The sequence below is a fragment of the Heptranchias perlo genome, unplaced genomic scaffold (genome assembly GCF_035084215.1).
Source record: "Heptranchias perlo isolate sHepPer1 unplaced genomic scaffold, sHepPer1.hap1 HAP1_SCAFFOLD_49, whole genome shotgun sequence".
NCBI classification, from domain to species: domain Eukaryota; kingdom Metazoa; phylum Chordata; class Chondrichthyes; order Hexanchiformes; family Hexanchidae; genus Heptranchias; species Heptranchias perlo.
Genome location: NW_027139505.1, coordinates 9,129,986 through 9,151,240, shown reverse-complemented (window position 1 = coordinate 9,151,240; position 21,255 = coordinate 9,129,986). Strand labels below are relative to the sequence as shown.

The following is a 21,255-nucleotide window of genomic DNA, read 5'->3' as shown; positions in this document are numbered from 1 at the left end:
TATCTTTCCCTTCCTGCAGCCTAACACGGTTCTCCCTATTCCAACACCTTATCTCCCATCTCATACTCTGGTGTCACGGGTCAGTCATCTCTCATTGGGAACTCAGCAGCTTTGAAGTTTCTTCCTTAACTATGTCTCTCTTTCCACATCAGCGTGTCTGTTCCTAGCTTTCTGTCCACCATAATGTTCTCACACTGGATGTCCCCACTTCAAGGCAATACACGGACTCTCTTGTCTCCTGCTTTCATCTCTCCTCTTGGATGAGAACCTACTTGACACGAATGTTCCCCTTTCACATTCAATTGCAAGGGTGGCTCTTTGTTCTCGTGTGCTTCGCTATGGAAGTTACACGATCATGGTAACAGACAGAAGCTGAGACTGAGCATTACTTCACTCTGGCAGCTAATTTTTAATGAATTTCAGGAAGCTCCTCTAATTCCACAACAGGATCCCTGCTGATATCTGCTGTTGCCCTGGCGAACCCTGCAAGTATTACTGCAGTTACCTTCATCAGGTTTTATTTTACTTTCTTTTATTTTGTATAATTTCGCAACATCTCCAATTTTTCAGATTATCAGAAAGAACGGCATTCTAATACAAAAAACGATTTGGTTGTGAAAAGAAATCTTTACTTTGACTTAATTTTTTTCATTTTTTAACCAATCTGAGAATCAGTGACCGGGGAGACTTTAGCAGAGTTTTCAGTTCTTCTCTGAATTTCCTCTGGGTAGCTGCATAAATACAAGTATTTGAACAGGAACTCAAATACATGAGCAGATATCCGCATTCAGTGGCGATATAGCCAGGGTTTGAGTAATCACCTTGGTAATAAACGGTGTTTGACAGCCGAGTGGTTCCGAAAGTCACCACCGATGTTATCCACAGCAGTATAAAACTGCCCGATATAGTAAAGAGTAAAATGATGGATTTCCTTCGGTTCTCCATCTCTGGATCACTCTGATTCTTACTGCTGTGACCCCGGAGTTCCCTGCGGGCTCTATTGGCCACTAAAATTCGTCTCACGGTCAAAGAGTTAAACAGTGCCATGAAAATAAAGGGGAGCAATGGGACTGACAGAGCCTGGAACCAGTTGTATGCGGCCCATGCGGGTAATGTTAAAACGTCCACCTTTGGCCGGCAACCCCAATGCACATTGTTAATTATTCGTTCAGGTTCATATGAAAACAACATGGGAACGCTCATTAAATAGGCCAGGATAGAGGCCGCTGCTATAACCACGATAGCCGTTCTCTTGCTCCAATATTTCTCTTTAAACCCCTGAAAGCAGATCGCCACAAATCGGTCAAATGAGAACGAGACTGTAAACCATACGGACAAATCCAGGGTGGCAAAATTAAAGTAAAGAATGAATTTACAAACGGCAGTGTTGGACAGGAATGAATACGGAAAGTGGTAATTGAATATCTGGTAGACTATTACGTTGAAGATGATGACCAGTAAATCTGCTGTTGCCATCGCCACCATATAGACGGAGACACATTTGGAAAGGCCGCAATTTCCTCGGGAGAGAATCACAATTGTCACGACGTTTGCTGTAAGAAAGAGGGAGGAGAGGAAAGTTACTGGGGACAGTCACACGGAATCTCACTGCATTTACTTTGAAATGTTCGGCTGTGTTGCTCCTTACGGTGACGTACACGGGCTCCATTTTAACGGAGAGCATTGGTGAGAATATTAAAAGAAAAGAAAACATTACACAGTAAAAATATAGGGATAGAATTCGCTGGTCCGAGATTTACAGAAAGTGTCAGTTAACGGGGAGCAACGCAGAATGAGGATTGGGGGAGGGAGGCGAGTGAACTTGTTGATCATTGAAAGTATAAATAAATTAATTAATCAATAAGTTAACAGATTTTCTGTCATCCATCCAGACATATATTTCGGTGCAGCGTTGAGCGCTGATCTCACACCGCCATGAAAGTTTCACCCACGGATTCCAAGCACCCAATTTTGTAAGTTATCCCCTGAATTGATGCAATTGATTTTTCTATGCACTGTGGCTCGGCGATGGTTAATCCTTGGGTGGTAAAGAACAAAATCTACCGCAGGATAGCAGAGCAGCGCCTGGACGAACCCGTGAAGTTTGTTTTCAGCAGGAGGCATCTCACTGAGCCGCATTATTGGTGGTTGAATCAAATGTTTCTCAAATAATCTTTCAAAGTCAACTCTGAGGAGAAGATGTCTTTAATCCGAGTAATACCCAAATTAAGCAGAATGATCAAAGAATCACAGAATCATTGATTTCTACAGCACAGAGAATGAGGCCATTCGGCCCAAGGTGCCTGTTAGTGATTAAATCGGTGCAATGGAACCAAGCAACGGAATTTTTAGTGAGCTGCCCACTGTGCAATGGGCGCGGGTAAGTCGCCCTCCTGCAGTCAAGTGAGGAAATGAGGGCGCCCTTTGCCTCCGATATATTGACCGGAGTAGCATTTTTCATGCAGCCTGGAGGTTTAGCGCTGATATTTACTACTTTATCCAGTGACTCTGAGATTTTACAATGAGGGTATTATCGGGAATTTGTAACATTATCAAACAGGCACCGAAACAGTCTCAGTCAATAGCTAATAAACAATAGGATACTGACTTACCGGGAGCACCAAAGGATGCGAGAACAGGGTAGAAAATATCTTTTATCTGGAGAATTGCTGCCTGTACCATTTTTAGATGAGCAGGTGAATTCCATCCAGCTTTACGGTTCAGACTGAATTATATCTGAGATCAGTAACTGCTCCCCCTTTATAGATCAATCAGTGCCCCGGTGAGAAAAACAGGTTGCATAAAATTGACGTTAGTTTCAGTCACTTAACAAATAAGGGGAGATCTTTCGCTTCAGCTAACGCACCCGGGAGTGTCAATCGGGAAATAATGTACTTCAATCCTAGAAATTACGTCCATTAAAATTAATGTACGGAAAGTAATCCCAAAGGGAATGCGCTCTGTGTTCGCCCTGCGATCCCTGTGGGTCCTTCTATTAATTCAGTGAAATATGCCCTCATCTTTTACACAATTAAAATTGTTTTGTATTGTGATGTTGCCCGGTGATGATCCGTCTCTAACTCGACCGCTGATGACACTAATCTAACATTGCTGCTTGTGAATCTACACTGACATCATTGGAGTCGACACGACTGTAACATGAATGGTGCTGAACCGACTGGTGGTGATCCTACTCTAACATTACGGGAGGTGATCACACTGTAACATTACTGGTGGAGGTCCTACTGTAACATTACGGGATGTGATCCCACTATAACATTAATGGTGGAGGCCCTACTCTAACATTCCCGGTGGTGAAATTACTCTATCGTTACCGGTGGTGAACCTACGCTAACATTAATGATGACGATCCTGCTCTAACTTTACTGCTGGTAACTCGACTTTAACATTTCTGGTGGTGACCATACTCCACCATTGATGATGGTGGCCCCAGTCCAACATTACTGGTGGTGAACCTTCTCCAAAGTTATTGGTGGTGACTCTATTCTCACCTTATTTCTGTTAACCCTATCTAAAATTATTCGAAGGGACACTGTTCTTAACATTACTGGCGATGACTGTACTTGATCAATACTGATACTAACCCTACTCCAACAATAGTGCTGCCTTATCATAAACTAACCAGAGGTTACCCTATTCCAATAATACAGCTGGTCACCCCACTCTAACATTGCTGTTGCTGAACCTTCTCCAACATCCAACATTATATACGGTAGCACTATTCGAACGTTTTTTGTGGAGGCCCTGCTCCAAAATTATTGCTGGTGACCAAATTCTAACATTACTGGTGATCACCCTACTCTAACATTACTGGTGGTGACCCTACTCTAACATTACTGGTGGTGACCCTACTCGAACATTACTGATGGTGATTCTACTCTGACATTACTGCTGGTGATCCGATTCTAACATTACTCGTGGAGGCCCTACTCCAACATTAATGGTGGTGACCCTACACTAACATTGCTGGTGGTGACCCTTCTCCAGTATTACTGGTGGTGACTTTACTCCAACATTACCGGTGGTGGTCCCACTCTAACATTACTGGTTATGACTCTACTCTAACATTAATGGTGGTGATCCTACTCTAACATTAATGATGGTGGCCCTAGTCCAGCATTATTGGTGGTGATCCTACTCTAACATTGCTGATGCTGATCCTACTCTAACATTATTTGTGGAGACCCTACTCTAACATTGCTTGTAGTAACCACACTACAACATTCCCGGTGGTGACCTTAGTCCAACATTATTATTTGTGACCCTACTCTATCTTTACTGGTAGTTACCCTACACTAGCATTACTGGTGGTTACCCTATTCTAACATTACCGAGAGTTAATACTTGCAGGCAATCCAGCTCTTGATGGGCCGATTACCTGAAGGTAGAAAATGGCAGAGTTTCAGTGGTCAGCTCTCTGATGCTGACACCATGTGAGGTGGTGCATTTTGGCAGGAATAACAAGGAGGTCAGATACTGCTTGGATGTTAAATGGGGTAGAGAATCAAAGGGATCTCGGGGTACAGCTACACAAATCACCAAAAGTAGCTATGCAGGCTAATAAGGCCATCACAAGGCAGACGATGCAATGGGGCTCATTTATATCGGGATAGAATTGAATAACAGAGAAGTGTGTTGAACTCATGTAGAAGCTTGGCTCGAATTTAGTTGGATTATTTGTACAGTTTTGGTTTCCATGTTATAAAATGGTTACAGATGCATTGGAGAAGATGCGAGAAAGATTCACACGAATGATATCAGAACTGAGAGGATATATTTATCAGAAAAGGATTAACGGGCTGGGACTATTTTCACGAGAAAAGAGAAGGCTGAGGGGTAATCTAATGGAGGTATTTAGAAAATTTAAGTGTTTTATGGGTTAGAAGGAGGGAAAACATTCCCAACTTGTGCGGCAGTCCAACATTAGAGGCCATAAATATAGGTTGACACCAATAAATCCCAAAAGGAATTCAGGAGAAAGCACTTTACTCAGAGAGTGGTGAGAATGTGGAACTCGGAGCCACATGGAGTAGTTGAGGCGATTACTATAAATGCCTGATAAACAAATGAGGGATAAAGGAAAAGAAGGATATGCTGATAGAGTGAGATGAAGTAAGGTAGAAGCAGGCTCATGTGGAGCATTGTGTTGGGCCGAATGGAAATAAAAATCTCGAGAGATTTGTTACCTTATCGAAGTCCTTTTGAAACTCCAAGTATAATACTTCCAATGTATGACCCTTGCCGAGTCTTTCTGTTACTTCTTCAAAGAATTTGATAAGGTGGTCAAGCATGACGTTCTTTTTGAAATCCGTGCTGACAGCGTTGTGCCTCAGGGATCGGTGCTGGGTCCGCTGTTATTTGTTATTTATATTAATGATTTGGATGTGAATTTAGGAGGCATGGTTAGTAAGTTTGCAGATGACACCAAGATTGGTGGCATTGTGGACAGTGAAGAAGGTTATCTAGGATTGCAACGGGATCTTGATGAATTGGGCCAGTGGGCCGATGAATGGCAGATGGAGTGTAATTTAGATAAATGTGAGGTGATGCATTTTGGTAGATCGAATCGGGCCAGGACCTACTCCGTTAATGGTAGGGCGTTGGGGAGAGTTATAGAACAAAGAGATCTAGGAGTACAGGTTCATAGCTCCTTGAAAGTGGAGTCACAGGTGGATAGGGTGGTGAGGAAGGCATTCAGCATGTTTGGATTCATTGGTCAGAACATTGAATACAGGAGTTGGGATGTCTTGTTGAAGTTGTACTGGACATTAGCAAGGCCACACTTGGAATACTGTGTACAGTTCTGGTCACCCTATCATAGAAAGGATATTATTAAACTAGAAAGAGTGCAGAAAAGATTTACTAGGATGCTACCGGGACTTGATGGTTTGACTTATAGGGAGAGGTTGGATGGGCTGAGACTTTTTTCCCTGGAGAGTAGGAGGTTTAGGGGTGATCTTATAAAGGTCCAGAGGGGCAATTTTTTCACTCAAAGGGTGGTGAGTGTCTGGAACGAGCTGCCAGAGGCAGTAGTAGAGGCGGGTACAATTTTGTCTTCAAAAAGCATTTGGACAGTTACATGGGTAAGATGGGTATAGAGGGATATGGGCCAAGTGCAGGCAATTGGGACTAGCTTAGTGCTATAAACTGGGCGACATGGACATGTTGGGCCGAAGGGCCTGTTTCCATGTTGTAAACTTCTATGGTTCTATGATTCTATTACTACCCTTTATTATATTTTCGATTCAGGATGTTTTTCTATTATATCTTTGAGTAAAGATGCGATCATCTTTGCTACCACCGATGTTAAGCTGACTGGTCTATAATTCCCAGAATCAACAAGTACAGATATCTTAATAAACTATTGCTTGTTCTTCGAAGCTGGCGGTGCTACTGGTGATGAATGTGATCAGTGTCCTTATTGCCGTCGCCAATCTGATCCTGCTTTGCATTGACTTGTGGATTTGTACCATTGCATTCTCGGCCCTTATGCACGTCTGCGATTCTTGTACCAATACTTTTGCAGTCAGCACAGAATTGAAATCTCAATACATGACTAACAGTTGCATATCCGGAAAAAACTCCCTCTGCACGTCATATCCTTCTATTGCTTTCTCCCTCGTGCGTTTATCTATCTTCCCCTAAAATGCGTCTGTGCTCACCGCCTCAACCATTCCATGTGGTAGCGAGTTCCACATTCTCACCACTCTCTGGGAAAAGAAGTTTCGCCTAAATACTTTATTGCATTTATAAGAGAATATCTTCTGTTTCTGGTCCTAGTTTGTCTTTTGTAAATATCACCCACTCACTACATTTAACTGGAGAAATAATCAATTTGTATTATGGAACTATCCCCCACTCACTGCATTTTACTGTAGAAATAATCAATTTTCATTAAGTAACTATCCCCCACTCACTGCATTTTACTGGAGAAATAATCAGTTTGTATTATGTAACTATCCCCCACTCACTGCATTTTACTGGAGAAATAATCAGTTTGTATTATGTAACTATCCCCCACTCACTGCATTTTACTGGAGAAATAATCAGTTTGTATTATGTAACTATCCCCCACTCACTGCATTTTACTGGAGAAATAATCAGTTTGTATTATGTAACTACCCACCCCGCCCCCATTCACTACATTTTACTGGAGAAATAATCAACTTGTATTCTGTAACTATCCCCCACTCACTGCATTTTGTTGGAGAAATATTCAATTTGTATTATGTAACTATCATCCACTTACTGCATTTTACTGGAGAAATAATCAATTTGTATTATGCAACTATTCCCCCACTCACTGCATTTCCCTGCAGAAATAATCAACTTGTATATGTAACTATCCCCCACTTACTGCATTTTGTTGGAGAAATATTCAATTTGTATTATGTAACTATCATCCACTTACTGCATTTTACTGGAGAAATAATCAGTTTGTATTATGCAACTATTCCCCCACTCACTGCATTTCCCTGCAGAAATAATCAACTTGTATATGTAACTATCCCCCACTCACTGCATTTCACTGCAGAAATAATCCATTTGTATTATGGAACTATCCCCCACTGACTACATTTTGCTGGAGAAATAATCAATTTTATTATGTAACTATCCTCCACTCACTGCATTTTCCTGGAGAACTAATCAATATGTATTGTGTAACTATCCCCCACTGACTGCAACTTTGCCGGAGAAATGACCCTGCTTTTATCGGGTGAAGTTGTTGTAGTTTCGGTCTTGAGTTCTGTTTGCTGTCATTTGCAGAGATTCTTTTTGAATAGAATCTGTAGACTGCTTGCCGTAGTGCGCTGTTTAAACAGACTCCGTTGCTCAGTAAATAGATGTTGTTTGCTGTAAAATATAGTCTTTGCTCTGAGTCATGCCTCAATCCCACCCCGCTTCCAACTCATTGGTCAAAACAGTGGTGTCTGTAGACATTCTAGATACTCTGTGCAATGTACTCCTGTTTCCGCAGTATTTGTCAACTGTGTGCCAGGTCCGGACCTTAGAAACGCCGCCCTGGATGTTCGAACGTAACAGAAGACGAGCAACCTCCCCAGGTTGTGGCATAAGTTATTCTGCCTGCCAAGCCTGGCAACAACCCCACCGCCCCCACGCCTCCCCCCCCAACACCCCCCCTCCCGCCTCACCACCGTCATCCTGAAGAGGCAAAACGCCCACTGCCAGAGAAAAAATTAGTAAGGTGCCAAGTTACCTGAACTTCGTCAGATTGAGGAGAATGGGTCAGATCGAGTAGAAAATGTCAGATTGTGGACAAGGTTGAGATTGGGGAGATGGTGTCAGATTGAGGAGAATAGGTCTGATTCAGGAGAAGTAGACAAATTAAGGTGAAGAAGCCAGATTGAGCAGAATGGCTCAGATTAGGGTTCAGGGATCAGATCCAGGGCAAGGAATCAAAATGAGGAGAAGGGTTCAGATTAGGTAGAAGGGGTCAGATAAAGGAGAAGGAGCCAGATTGATTAGAACGCTTCAGATTGGTTCACAAGGGGTCAGAATGAGGACAGGGGGGCAGACTGAGGAGAAGGGGTCAGATCGATGTTGGAGGAGGGTCGTTGCAGGTTGATGGCGGTTGGAGTGCGGCGTGTTTGTGATGGAATGGCCTGAGAAGTGGCTTTGTAGCTGAAACAATTTTGTGACGGGACGTGTGTTGACAGGGCGGCTGTAAATATATAGTGAGGGGCATGTAAGCTATCAGCGTTAAGTGAACAGAATGTAATTCCCTATCACAGGCAGTCAGGATCACTGTGTTTTTAGCTTCAAAACCTGGCTAGTTTGAGTGTGTAAAACAGCAGACTTTTAATCTGAGGGTCCAGGGTTCAAGTCCCTGTTAGTGCGCAGCTTTCATCAATTAAACTTCCACTCAATTTACGACTTAAAGCACCATCAAACGCCAGGCCGCTAATGTCTACCGCCCAAAAAAGTAAATATCACTCAGGTGTATAATCATTCATTGCACAGCAGCTGCTTAAGGGAGTCAGGTATTAATCAAATGAACGAAATTCGACCAAAGAGAGCTTCTTTACCAGTTTGAAAATGCTGGAAATATTTGCCCCGATTTCTTCGTCCTTCATTCTCTGCACTTTCGATTCTATCCACGAGTCATGATTATTTCTCATGGAGATTAAACAGGCGATGTTAAAACTGGCCGGTCAAGCAACATTTGAACAGAGAAGGCAAGTGATGAACATGGGGATCAGGAGTCCGCCATTCAGTCCCTCCAGGCTGCCCCGCCATTCAATCAGATCGTGTCTGATCCGGATCTTAACTTCATTTACCCGCCATAATTCTATCGATCTTAGTTATCTCCCAGCATCCAAAGCCAATTGACGGAAAAAGATTTCCACTACATTTGTGATAAAAATGTGCTTCCTGATTTAGCTCCTGAATGAGGAGAAGGAGGCAGATGGAGGGGAAGCGAACAATTTAGGAGAAGGTGTTGGATTTAGGAGAATTGAGAATAAAAAACAGATTGAGGCGAAGGGGTCATATTGAAAAGAAGGGTACAGTTTGAGGAGACGGGAGCAGATTGGGGAGGAGGGTTGAGATTGAGCAGAAGAGGTCATATGGAAGAGAAGAGGTCAGTTTGAGGGGATGGGGACAGATTGGGAGGAGAGGGTTAGATTGGGGAGAAGGGACAAATTGAGGAGAAGGTATCAGATTGTGGAGGAGGGGTCATATTGGGGAGAAGTAGTCAACTTGAGGAGAAGGGGTCATATTGGGGAGAAGGGGTCATATTGGGGAGAACGGGTAAGATTGAGGAGAGAGGATCAGAATTAGAGGATGGTGTAAGATTGGGGAGAAGGGGTCAGATTGAGGAGATGGAGTCAGATTAAGGAAAGGGGGACAGATTTGGGACAAACGTTCAGATTGGGCAGAACGGGTAAGATTGAGAAGAGAGGATCAGAATTAGAGGATGATGTAAGATTGGGGAGAAGGGGTCAGATTGGGAAAAGGGGTCAGATTGGGGAGAAGCGGTCAGATCGGGGAGAAGGAGTCAGGTTGGGGAAAAGGGGTTAGATTGGTGAAAAAGGGTCAGATTGGAGAGAATGGTTCAGTTTGAGGATAAGGGGAGAAGGGGTCCGGTTGCGGGGAAAGGGTCAGATTGGGGAGAAGGTGTCAGATTGAGGAGAAGAGGTCAGAATGTGGAGAAGGGGTAGGATTGGAGAGGAGTGGAGAATGTCTCAGATTGGGAAGAAGTAGTCAGATTGGGGAGAAGTGGTCAGATAGAGGTTGATTGGGATTCGGCACAGTTTGTTAGTGGTTGGAGGGCGGTAAATTTGATATGGAATGGGCTGAGAAGAGACGTTAAGCTGAAGTAACTTTGTGACGGTACGTGTGTTGACAGGGCGGCTGTGAACTTGGTGAAGCAAATATTATTCCCAACCACAGCCAGTCAGGGTCGCTGTGTCTGCAATTTTTCAGAGCCTCGATAGCTCAGTCGGTGGATCGTCAGATTGTTAGTATAATGGCCCAGGATTCAAGTCCCTGCTCAAGCGTTGCTTTTTTAAATTAAAACCTCAATCAATTTAAACTTTAAATCACCGCCATTGAACGTCTGGTATTTAAATTCTGCCGGACAAAAAATAAATGTCTCAGAGGTTTATATTTATTCGGTGCACAGCATCTGCCCAAGCGAGTCAGGAATGAGGGAAACTAACCGCATTCACCCAAACAGACATTTTTAGTTGTTTAAAAATGCTTTAAATACTCTGAGCATGTCTGCTACCAACCCGCCCCCTCTTTCTTCATCATTTACTCTCTGCATTTTCTAATCAACCGTCGGTTCATGAATATTTCTATTGGAGATTTATTCAGAGCATGTTAAAAGTGGCGCAGTCAACATTGGAGCGGTGAAGGCAGAAAATGAACAGAGGCGCAGGCCATTCAGACCATCGAGCCTTTTCTACCATTCAGTTAAATCATGGCTGATCTGTACCTCAACACCATTTACCCGCCTTTGATACACTTGCTGCCGTTGATGCCATTCCCCAACTACAATCTATCGATCTCATTCCTGGACTTCCAAGTGCCCCGCAGCATCCACAGCCTTTTGAGGGAAGAGAGTTACAGATTTCCACTACCACATGTCTGAACACTTCCTGCCTGATTTCGTTCTCGAATGTCCTATCTCTAAGGGGCCAGATTGAGGAGAAGGGATAAGATTGGGTGGAAGGGTCATTTCGGAGCACGATGTCAGGTTAAGGAGAAGTGGTCAGATTGAGAAGAAGGGGTCAGAAAGGGGAGAATGGGTCAGATTGAGGAGAACGGGTGAGATATGGGAGAAGGGTCAAATTGGGTGGAACTCATAAATTTGAAGAAAAAAGTTCAAATTGGGGGAAAAGGGTCAGATTGAGGGCAAGGGATCAGATTCAGGGAATCGGGTCAGAGTGAGAAGGGGTCAGAATGAGGAGAGGGGAACAGATTGAGGTGAACGTATCAGATTGCGTAGAAGGAGTCAGATTGAGGTGAAGGATTGAGATTGAGAAGAATGGGCAAAATTCATGCAATGGATCATTGTTATAAGAAGGGATCAGTTTCAGGGAAAGGGATTAGATTGAGGAGAACAGGTGAGACTCAGACGATGGAGTGATCGTTATAAGAAGGAGTCAGATTGAGGATGAAGATTCAATTTGAGGAGACGGTCCAGATTGAGGAGAATGGGTCCGATGGAGGAGGTGAGGTCAGAGTGAGGACGGATCAGATTGACGAGAAGTGGTCAGATTAAGGAGAAGTGGTTGGACTTGGGACAATAGGTCAGAATGAGGAGAACGGGTCAAGTTGAGGAGAACGGGTCAGGTTGAAGAGAATGAGTCAGATTGAGAAGTGGTCAGATTTGGGAGAAGGCTCACATTGGGTGCAACTCATAAATTTGAGGAAAAAAATTCCAATTGCGGAGAACTGGTCGGATTGATGACAATAGGTCAGATTGAGGAGAAGGGGTCAGACTGATGAGAAGTGTTCAGATTGATGACAATGGGTCAGATTGAGGAAAAGGGGTCAGACTGATGGGAAGTGTTGAGATTGAGGATAACAGGACATATTGAGGAGATGGGGTCAGATAAAGAAAGGATCAGATCGAGGAGTGATTAACAGATTGAGGTGAGGGTGTCAGATTGAGGCGAAGGGGTGAGATTGAGGAGAACGGGTGACATTCAGGAGAAGGTGTCATTCTTCTAAAACGGGATCACATTGAAGGGAAGGATTTTGAGGACATGGGTTAAGATTGAGTCGAAGGGGTCAGAAAACAAAAGGCATTTGCTAACGTACTACATAACAGGTTATTCGGAAAATAGAAACTTATGAGGTGGAAAGGGATGGTGGTGACTTGGCTGCATAATTGGCTAAGGGATAGGAGACAGGGAATAGTGGTGAACAGATGTTTGTTTGACTGGAGAGAAGTGTACAGAGGGGAACCGGGGGTCGGTATTAGGACCATTGCTGTTCTTGTTATTTATAAATGACCTGGACTTATTTATAAGGAATCCAATTTTGGAGCTTGTGGATGATACAAAACTTGGCAACATGGTAAATATTAAGAAGAGTAGTGGCAGACTTCAGGAGGACTTATTACGCTGGTGAAATGGGAAGACAGATGACAGGTATAATTTAATGAATATAAGTTTGAAGCGATGCACTTTGAAAGAACTACATGAAGAGGCAGAATAATCTAAATGTTACGATTTTGAGGTGGTGCAAGAACAGAGGGACCTGGCAGTGCATATTCACCAATCTTTGAAGGTGGCAGGGCAAATTGATAAGGTGGTTTAAAAAGCGTATTAGGTAATTGGCTTTGTAAATAGGGGCATTAAGTACAAAAATAAGGAAGTCATATAAAAACTTTAAAAATCATGTGTTAGGCCTCAGATGGAGTATTGTGTACAATTCTGCTAACCACACTTCAGGAACGATGTAAAGGCGTTGGATAGGGTACAGAGTACGTTTACCAGAATGGTACCAGGGATGAGGGGCTTCAGTAATGTAGAGAGATTGGAGAAGCTGGGATTGTTCTTCTTAGAGTAGATAAGGTTAACGGGAGAACTAATAGAGACATTCTAAATTATTAGCTGTTTTCACAGGGCAAGTAGGGGGAAACTGTTACCTCTGGCAGGTGGCTTGGAAGCCGAAGGTCACAGATTTAAAATAATTGCTAGAAGAGCTGGAGTGGAAATGAGCAGAACTGTTTTCACACAGAGGTTTGTGAAGATCTGGAATGCAATACTTGAAAGAGAGGTGAAAGCAGATTCCATCGGAACTTTCAATTGCTACAGGACATCATAGAGATGGGGGCCATTCGGCCTATCGTGCCTGTGCCTCCATTTCGGGAGATCTATCCGATTAGTCCCACACCCAGAGCGCAATATTTCTTTTCCCTTCAAGTATTTGTCCAATTCCTTTTCGAAAGTAACGATTGAATCTGCCTCCACCACCACTTCAGGCAGTGCATTCCACATCATAAAAACTCGCTGCATCAAATAAATGTTTCCTCATGATGCGTCATGTTCTTTGAAAATTACTGTCAATCTGTGTCCTCTGGTTACTGACCCATCTGCCAATAGGAACAGTTTCTCCTTATTTACTCTATCAAATCACTTCATGATTTTGAACAACTCGATTAAATTCACCCTTAAACGTCTCTGCTCCACGGAGAACAACCCCAGCTTCTCCAGTCTCTTCTGTTCGAGTGCTGCTTTTAACTCAAGATTATCAATTCCCATTTACATGCAGCCCCATGAAACATGAGCAATTGACGCTGATCTTTTCTGCTCTGGAAACACAATTCATTAATAAACTTTAAAGTTCTGATGTAAAGTAACCCGTCAACTACAGGCCAGTCAAACGTCGATGGTGGGGAAACATTTAGAGGCATGAACCCGGTAAAAATTAATTGGCACTTGGAAAAATAAGGGTTGATTAATGAAAGCCAGCACGGATTTGTTAAGGGCAAATCATGTTTGACTAACTTGATTGATTAGTTTGATAAAGTGACTGAGAGGTTTGATGAGAGTAGTGAGGTTCATCTGCATATGGATTTTCAAAAGGAGTTTCACAAAGTACCACATGATGGGCTTGCTAGTAAAATTGAAGCCCTTGGGATTAAAAGGACAGTTGGTGCATGGATACGAAATTGGCAAAGTGAGAGAAAGCAGAGAGATCAATGGTTATTTTTCAGACTGCAGGGGAATATGTAGTGGTATCCCCAGGGGTCGGTGTTGGGACCACTGCTCTTTTTGATATATATTAATAACCTGGACTTGGATATACTGGGCATAATTACAAAGTTTGCAGATGAAATATAGTAAACAATGAGGAAGATAGTAAAAGACTTCAGGAGGACATCGACAAACTGGTGGTATGGGCAGACACATGGCAATTGTAATGTAACTCAAAGAAGTGTGAAGTGATTCATTTTGGTAGGAAGAATGAGGAGAGACAATATTAGCTAAATGGTACACTTTTAAAGAGGGTGCAGGAACAGAGAGAGACCTGGGGGGTGTACAAGTCTTTGAAGGTGGCAGAACAAGATGAGAAGGCTGTTAAAAAGTCAAAACAGATCTTGGGCTTTATTAATAGAGGTGTAGAGTACAAAAGCAAGGATGTTATGATAAACCGTTATAAAACTCTGGTTGGGCCTCAATTGAATTGTGTTCAATTCTAGGCACCATACTTTAGGAAGAATGTCAAGGCCTTAGAAAGGGTGCAGAGGAGATTTACAAGAATGATATCAAATCAGGCATGAGGGACTTCAGATTTATGGAGAGACTAGATAATCTAGGATTGTTCTCCTTAAAGCAGGGAAAGTTAAGGGGAACTTTGATAGAGGTGTTCAATATAATGAAGGGTTTTGGTAGAATAGATAAAGAGAAACTGTTTCAGTGGCAGATGGATGGGAAAGCAAAGGACACCGATTGAAGGTAATTGGCAAAAGAGCCAGAGTGGACAGGAGTAAATAAAATATACAGCGAGTTACTATGATGTGGAATATACTGCCTGAAAGGACGGTGGAAGCAGATTCAAGAACAATTTTAAGAAGGGAATTGAATAAATACTTGTGGAAAAAATTGCACGGCTACGTTGAAAGAGTCGGGTAGTGAGACTAATTGGACAGCGCTTTCAAAGAGCTGGTACAGGCATGATGGGCCGAATGGGCTCCTTCTCTGGTCCAGTAATCTCCTCAGCCTCACTTCGCAATTGACATCCTTTCTTCTATTTGACTGCAAATAATAAAAACAAATGTTCATTATTTGAACTTGTTCAGCTTTTAACACACAAGCCTGTTCGAGTTTGTGCTTTTGGTTCATATTTTGCTCCCTCCCCGAGACCGCACTTTAAAGAAGCAGATTTAATTGTTTATTTGAGGAAACTTGAGCTTTTATTGTCCGCCGTGTATTGGATTGTGCTGCTGTTCAACAGCGTGAAGTCGGTGGGAGGCAGTGAGTGTGGGACGTGTGAGAGGAATGTGCTGTACAATCGGGATTACTGCAGAAGGAAATGTCGAGTGTGAAAGATGGAATGTTTCATTTCCGCCAGTGCAGGTCATTGTGTGAAGTGGAGCAGCCAGCCCGGATAGTTCAGTCTGTAAACATTAAGAATTTTAATCCGCTGGATCCAGGGTTCAAGTCCATGTGTGGGGGTTAATTTTATCTGAAGATTATCAATTCCTACTTACATGCAGCCCCATGAAACACGAACAATTCGCGCTGATCTCTCCTGCTATCGAAACAAAACTCATGGTTATATTTTAAAGATTTGCCACAAACCTGATTTCCTTAATATAAGTTCAGTGGCGGTGTTATGGGGTTAATTGAGAAGTGTTTTCACTGATAAAAGGAACGCCTGAACATGGACTTGAACCCTGGACCTTAAGATTAAAATTTCTGATGTTTTACCAACCGAGTTTTCGGACTATGGAAGGTTAAATGAGCAGCGAACGTGAAAGACTGTTGGAAGGAATTACATTCCCTTCACATCACGCTCACAGCAGCCCTGTTAACACACATAACCTCACAAAATTGCTTCAGATAAATACCTCTTCTCAGTCCATTCCATCTCAAACATACTGCACTCTCCCCACCATCAACCTGCCCTGAGCCTTCTCCAGCCTCAATCTAAACCCGTCTCGTCCTTCTAACCCCTTCGCCTCAATCTGACTCCTTATCTCCAATCTGACCCATTGTCCTCAATCCAACTCCCTCTGCTAAATGTCTCCCCTTGTACTCAATCTAACAGTTCTCAATCTGATCTCTTCTTCAGCTTTCTATGTCAGTCAGTGACGGTCGCTGCGTGAAGTTCAAAGGAGAAGCCTGGATATCTCAATCGATAAAACATCAGACTTTTAATCTGAGAGTTCAGGGTTCAAGTACATGTATAGGCGCTGCTTTTAATTATCAGTTCTTACTTTCCGACAGACCCATGGAGCAATTCACGCTGATCTTTACGGCTGTCTCAATAAAACTCATTGATAGATTTTAAAGATTTGCTTAAAAAACTGTGCTTTCTTCACAGGTTATTTTGTAAAGGCGGTGTAATGTAAGTTGAGTGCTGTTTCATTGATAAAACTAGCGCCCAAACGGGCTCCAGAACGACAAAGACACAGCGACCCTGACTGGCTGCAGTAGGGAATTACATTCCTATCACTTCAGAGACCGCATCGGAAAATTCCAGATCATCGCAACTCGCTGATTAAAAAATGTTTTCCTCATGTCACCTATGGTTCCTTTGCCAATCACCTTAAATTTGTGTCCTCTGATTACCGACCATTCTGCCGCTGAAAACAGTCTCTCCTTATTTAATCCATCAAAAACGTTCATGATTTTGTTATTGTCATCGCTGAACTAAGTTGGCCATTTGAACAATTACAGTAAAAGGAAAGGTCAGCGCAGTCAACATTTCTCTCCTGAATTTAGTTTGGATCAGAACATAAATAAAGGTTTTTTCACAGGAACTCAGAAGCATCAACATGGTGCCAGTCTGATGGTGAATGGCCAAAGGGTGCGAGAAATCAGCCGGGTTGTAATGAACATTCACAAATCGGTACAGGATGAAATTGATGACTTTGGCCATCCACAGCAGTATGAAACTAGCCGATATGGTGAAGAGTAGAATGATAGATTTCCTTCGGTTCTTCATCTCTGCATCGTTCCCATCCTGGCCGCCACCGGTGTTGATGATTTGACTGCGGCGTCTCCTCCGGCCCGAACTGGCCACCAAGATGTGCTTGACGGTGAGACAGTTGAAGAGGAGGATGGAGATGTAGGGAATGAGACGGGTCAGTATGTGCTGAAGCCAGTCAAAGATGGCCAATCCCAAGAGTTGCCCGAAGTCGTATATCTCACTGCAGCCCCAAACTTGATGGTCCATCGTGATGATAGGCTCATAAGAACATAAGAACATAAGAAATAGGAGCAGGAGTAGGCCAATCGGCCCCTCGAGCCTGCTCCGCCATTCAATAAGATCATGGCTGATCTGATCCTAACCTCAAATCGAAATTCATGTCCAATTTCCTGCCCGCTCCCCGTAACCCCTAATTCCCTTTACTTCCACGAAACTGTGTATTTCTGTTTCAAATTTATTGAATGATGTAGCTTCCACAGCTTCCTGGGACAGCAAATTGCACAGACCTACTACCCTCTCAGTGAAGAAGTTTCTCCTCATCTCAGTTTTTAAAGAGCAGCCCCTTATTCTAAGATTATGCCCCCTTGTTCTAGTTTCACCCATCCTTGGGAACATCCTTACCGCATCCACCCGATCAAGCCCCTTCACAATCTTATATGTTTCAATAAGATCGCCTCTCATTCTTCTGAACTCCAATGAGTAGAGTCCCAATCTACTCAACCTCTCCTCATATGTCCACCCCCTCATCCCCGGGATTAACCGAGTGAACCTTCTTTGTACTGCCTCGAGAGCAAGTATGTCTTTTCTTAAGTATGGACACCAAAACTGTATGCAGTATTCCAGGTGCGGTCTCACCAATACCTTATATAACTGCAGCAATAACTCCCTGTTTTTATATTCTATCCCACTAGCAATAAACGCCAACATTCCGTTGGCCTTCTTGATCACCTGTTGCACCTGCATATTAACTTTTTGATTTTCTTGCACTAGGACCCCCAGATCCCTTTGTACTGCAGGACTTTCCAGTTTCTCGCCATTAAGATAATAACTTGCTCTCTGATTTTTCCTGCCAAAGTGCATAACCTCACATTTTCCAATATTGTATTGCATCTGCCAAATCTCCGCCCACTCACCCAGTCTGTCTATATCCCCCTGTAGGTTTTTTATGTCCACCTCACTCTCTACTTTCCCTCCAATCTTTGCATCATCTGCAAACTTTGATATGTTACACTCGGTCCCCTCCTCCAAATCGTTAATATAATTTGTAAGGAGTTGGGGACCCAGCACCGACCCCTGCGGAACACCACTGGCTACTGGTTGCCAGTCCGAGAATGAACCATTTATCCCAACTCTCTGCTTCCTGTTAGATAACCAATCCTCCACCCATGCCAGAATATTACCCCCAATCCAGTGATTCTTTATCTTGAGCAATAATCTTTTATGTGGCACCTTGTCGAATGCCTTCTGGAAGTCTAAATACACTACGTCCACTGATTCCCCTTTATCCATCCTGTACGTTATGTCCTCAAAGAACTCAAGCAAATTTGTCAGACATGACTTCCCCTTCATAAAGCCATGCTGAATTTGTCCTATTAAATTATGTTTATCCAAATGTTCCCTTATTACATGCTCCGACTATTCCCTGTTTAATACTTATTCCAGCAGAGTTGAAACTATTAGGAGGCCTATATACTACGCCTACTAGTGTTTTTTCCCCTTATTATTCCTTATCTCTACCCAAGCTGTTTCATTTCCTGATCCTTTGTCCCAATATTATTTCTCTGTATTACACTGATTCCTTCCTTTGTTAACATAGCCACCCCACCTCCCCTTCCTTCCTGCCTGTCCTTCCTTATTGTTAAATCCCCTGGCATATTTAATTCCCAGTCGATGTCACCCTGCAGCCATGTTTTTGTAATGGCCACAAGATCATACCCAAACGTAGTTTTTTTGCCGTTAACTAGTCCATTTGTTACGAATGCTACGTGCATTCAGATAAAGAACTTTCAAATATGTTTTGTGACACTTAGTTCCTGCTTTTTCCTTTTTCACCACTTTACTTTTTACTCCATACCTTCTGTCCCTTCCTGACACGCTTTCCTCTGTCTCCCTGCTCAGGTTCCCAACCCCCTGCCACAGCTTTGATGCTGGGTTAATCGCCTTACGCCTTCTAGGTTTTTGTTATTTTATCTGTCGTGCCTAAAGTACACTTTCGTTCCGCTGCTCTAAGCTTTTCCCTTTCACTTGTTCTTGAACAACTGTTTGTACTACTTGTATTGTAGATTTCCCCTGGGTCTTCCCCTCTCTTGCTGCTCTCAACTTTATTCTCTTCTGACTCCCCGCTCAGGTTCCCATCCCCCTGCTACTCTAGTTTAAACCTTCCCCAACAGCACTCGCAAACACCCCCGCGAGGATATTGGTCCCGGTCCTGCTCTGCTGTAACCCGTCATGCTTATACAGATCCCACCTTCCCCATATTTAAAGTACTCGGGGTTGCTCCTCAAGATGCTCACCACCCAGATGGTCCCGAGGACCGTGGCCGCCGTTCTCACGGTGCAATATTTGGCTTTGAGCCCCTGGTGACAGATGGTCAGGAAGCGATCAAAGGTGAAAGCAACTGTGCAACAGACGGAGCAATCAATGAAGGCAGAATTCATGAACTGGTTGAAACTACTGACGGTGGTGGAAAAAAATGTAAAAGATGGATTGTAGAAATAGACGATTTTATCAAATATAACGGAAAAGGCGATGACCAGCAGATCCGAGAGAGCCATGGTCAACAAGTAGAGAATGAGCGCTTTGGAGAGGCCACACTTGCCTCGGCACAGGTTGGCGATGGTCACTAAATTCGCTGCAAGAAAGAGAGAACGAAGAAGAAAAACAAGCTTCAGCACAAATTATACTCAAATACACAACACACGAATAAAGTATGTTTGACAAATGCTGCCCCTCTTCCCACCGACTATTGCTTAGCGGATCAAACATTGAACCTTTCTGCATGTTGCAGTGCTGTAAAGAAAGAACTTGCAGTTGTTTGGCGTCAGCTGTGTCTCAGTGGGTCGCACTCTCCCTTCCGAGTTCAAAGGTTGTGGGTTCAAGTTCACAACCAGAGACTTGAGCACAAAATTACGCTTGAAGTGAGGGAAAGGGTTGATGAGAATAGAGCGGTTGATGTTGTGTAGGTGGACTTTGAAAAGTCAATTCATAAAGTAGCACATAATAGACAAGTTAGCAAAATTCAAGCCCGAGGGATTTAAGCGATAGTTGCAGCGTGGATCCAAAATTGGCTCAGGGGCAGAAAGAAGAGAATTGTGTTGAAGGGCTGGTTTTCAGACTGGAGGGAAGTAAACAGTGGTGTTCCTCAGAGCTCAGCATTCTCGTATAGAGGGCATAATTTCAATGTTTGCAGTTGACAGAGATCTCGGCAATGCAGTAAACAAAGTGGAGGATAGTGATAGACTTCAGGACGACCTAGCAGGCTGGTAAAGTTGGCAGATGAAATTTAACGCAGAGAAGTGTGCAGTGATACCATTTTGGTAGCAAGAATGAGGAGAGGCAATGTAAACTAAATGGTACAATTTTAAAAGCAGTGCAGGAACAGAGAGACCTTGGAGTGAATGTACACAAATTTGTGAAGGTGGCAGGACAAGTAAAGTAGGCTGTTAATATGCACATTGGATCCTGGGCTTTATTAATAAAGGTGTAGAGTAAAAAAGCCAGGAAGTTATGCTAAACCCATCGTGCCTGCGCCGGCTCTTTGAAATATCTTTACAATTCGTCCCACTGTCACCTCCCCCCGTTCCTCCCCCCACTCTATACCCATAGCCATGCACATTTTACCTTTTAAATAATTATTGGCGTCCCATTTTGAAATGTACCATTGAATGTGCTTCCACCGCCCTTTCATGTAATGCATTCTAGATCATAACAACTCACTGCACGAAAACACATTCTCATCATCTCGCCTCTGCTTCCTTTGCCAATTATGTCAAATCTGTGTCATTTGGTTACCGATCCTCCTGCCAGTTGAAATAGTTTCTCCTTATCGACTCTATCAAATCCCTCTGCTGTAACATTATATGGTTATCGAGTACGTAA

General features: G+C 43.1%; 1 protein-coding gene across 1 annotated transcript; it reads right to left on the bottom strand.

The window, feature by feature from the left end:
- Positions 1 to 648: 648 nt before the first annotated feature.
- Positions 649 to 2,682, bottom strand: LOC137313911 (probable G-protein coupled receptor 139). Its single transcript, XM_067979636.1, has 2 exons — positions 2,613 to 2,682; positions 649 to 1,553 (listed from the first exon to the last, which is right to left on the bottom strand). The coding sequence occupies exons 1-2, from the start codon at positions 2,680 to 2,682 to the stop codon at positions 649 to 651; spliced, it is 975 nt and encodes a 324-aa protein (XP_067835737.1).
- Positions 2,683 to 21,255: the final 18,573 nt, after the last annotated feature.

Excerpts from the sequence above, each read along its gene's own strand:
- LOC137313911 (XM_067979636.1), bottom strand. The coding sequence starts at position 2,682 with ATGGTACAGGCAGCAATTCTCCAGATAAAAGATATTTTCTACCCTGTT. Across the intron at positions 1,554-2,612 it reads CGCATCCTTTGGTGCTCCCG|CAAACGTCGTGACAATTGTG; the intron begins GTAAGTCAGTAT and ends TCTTTCTTACAG.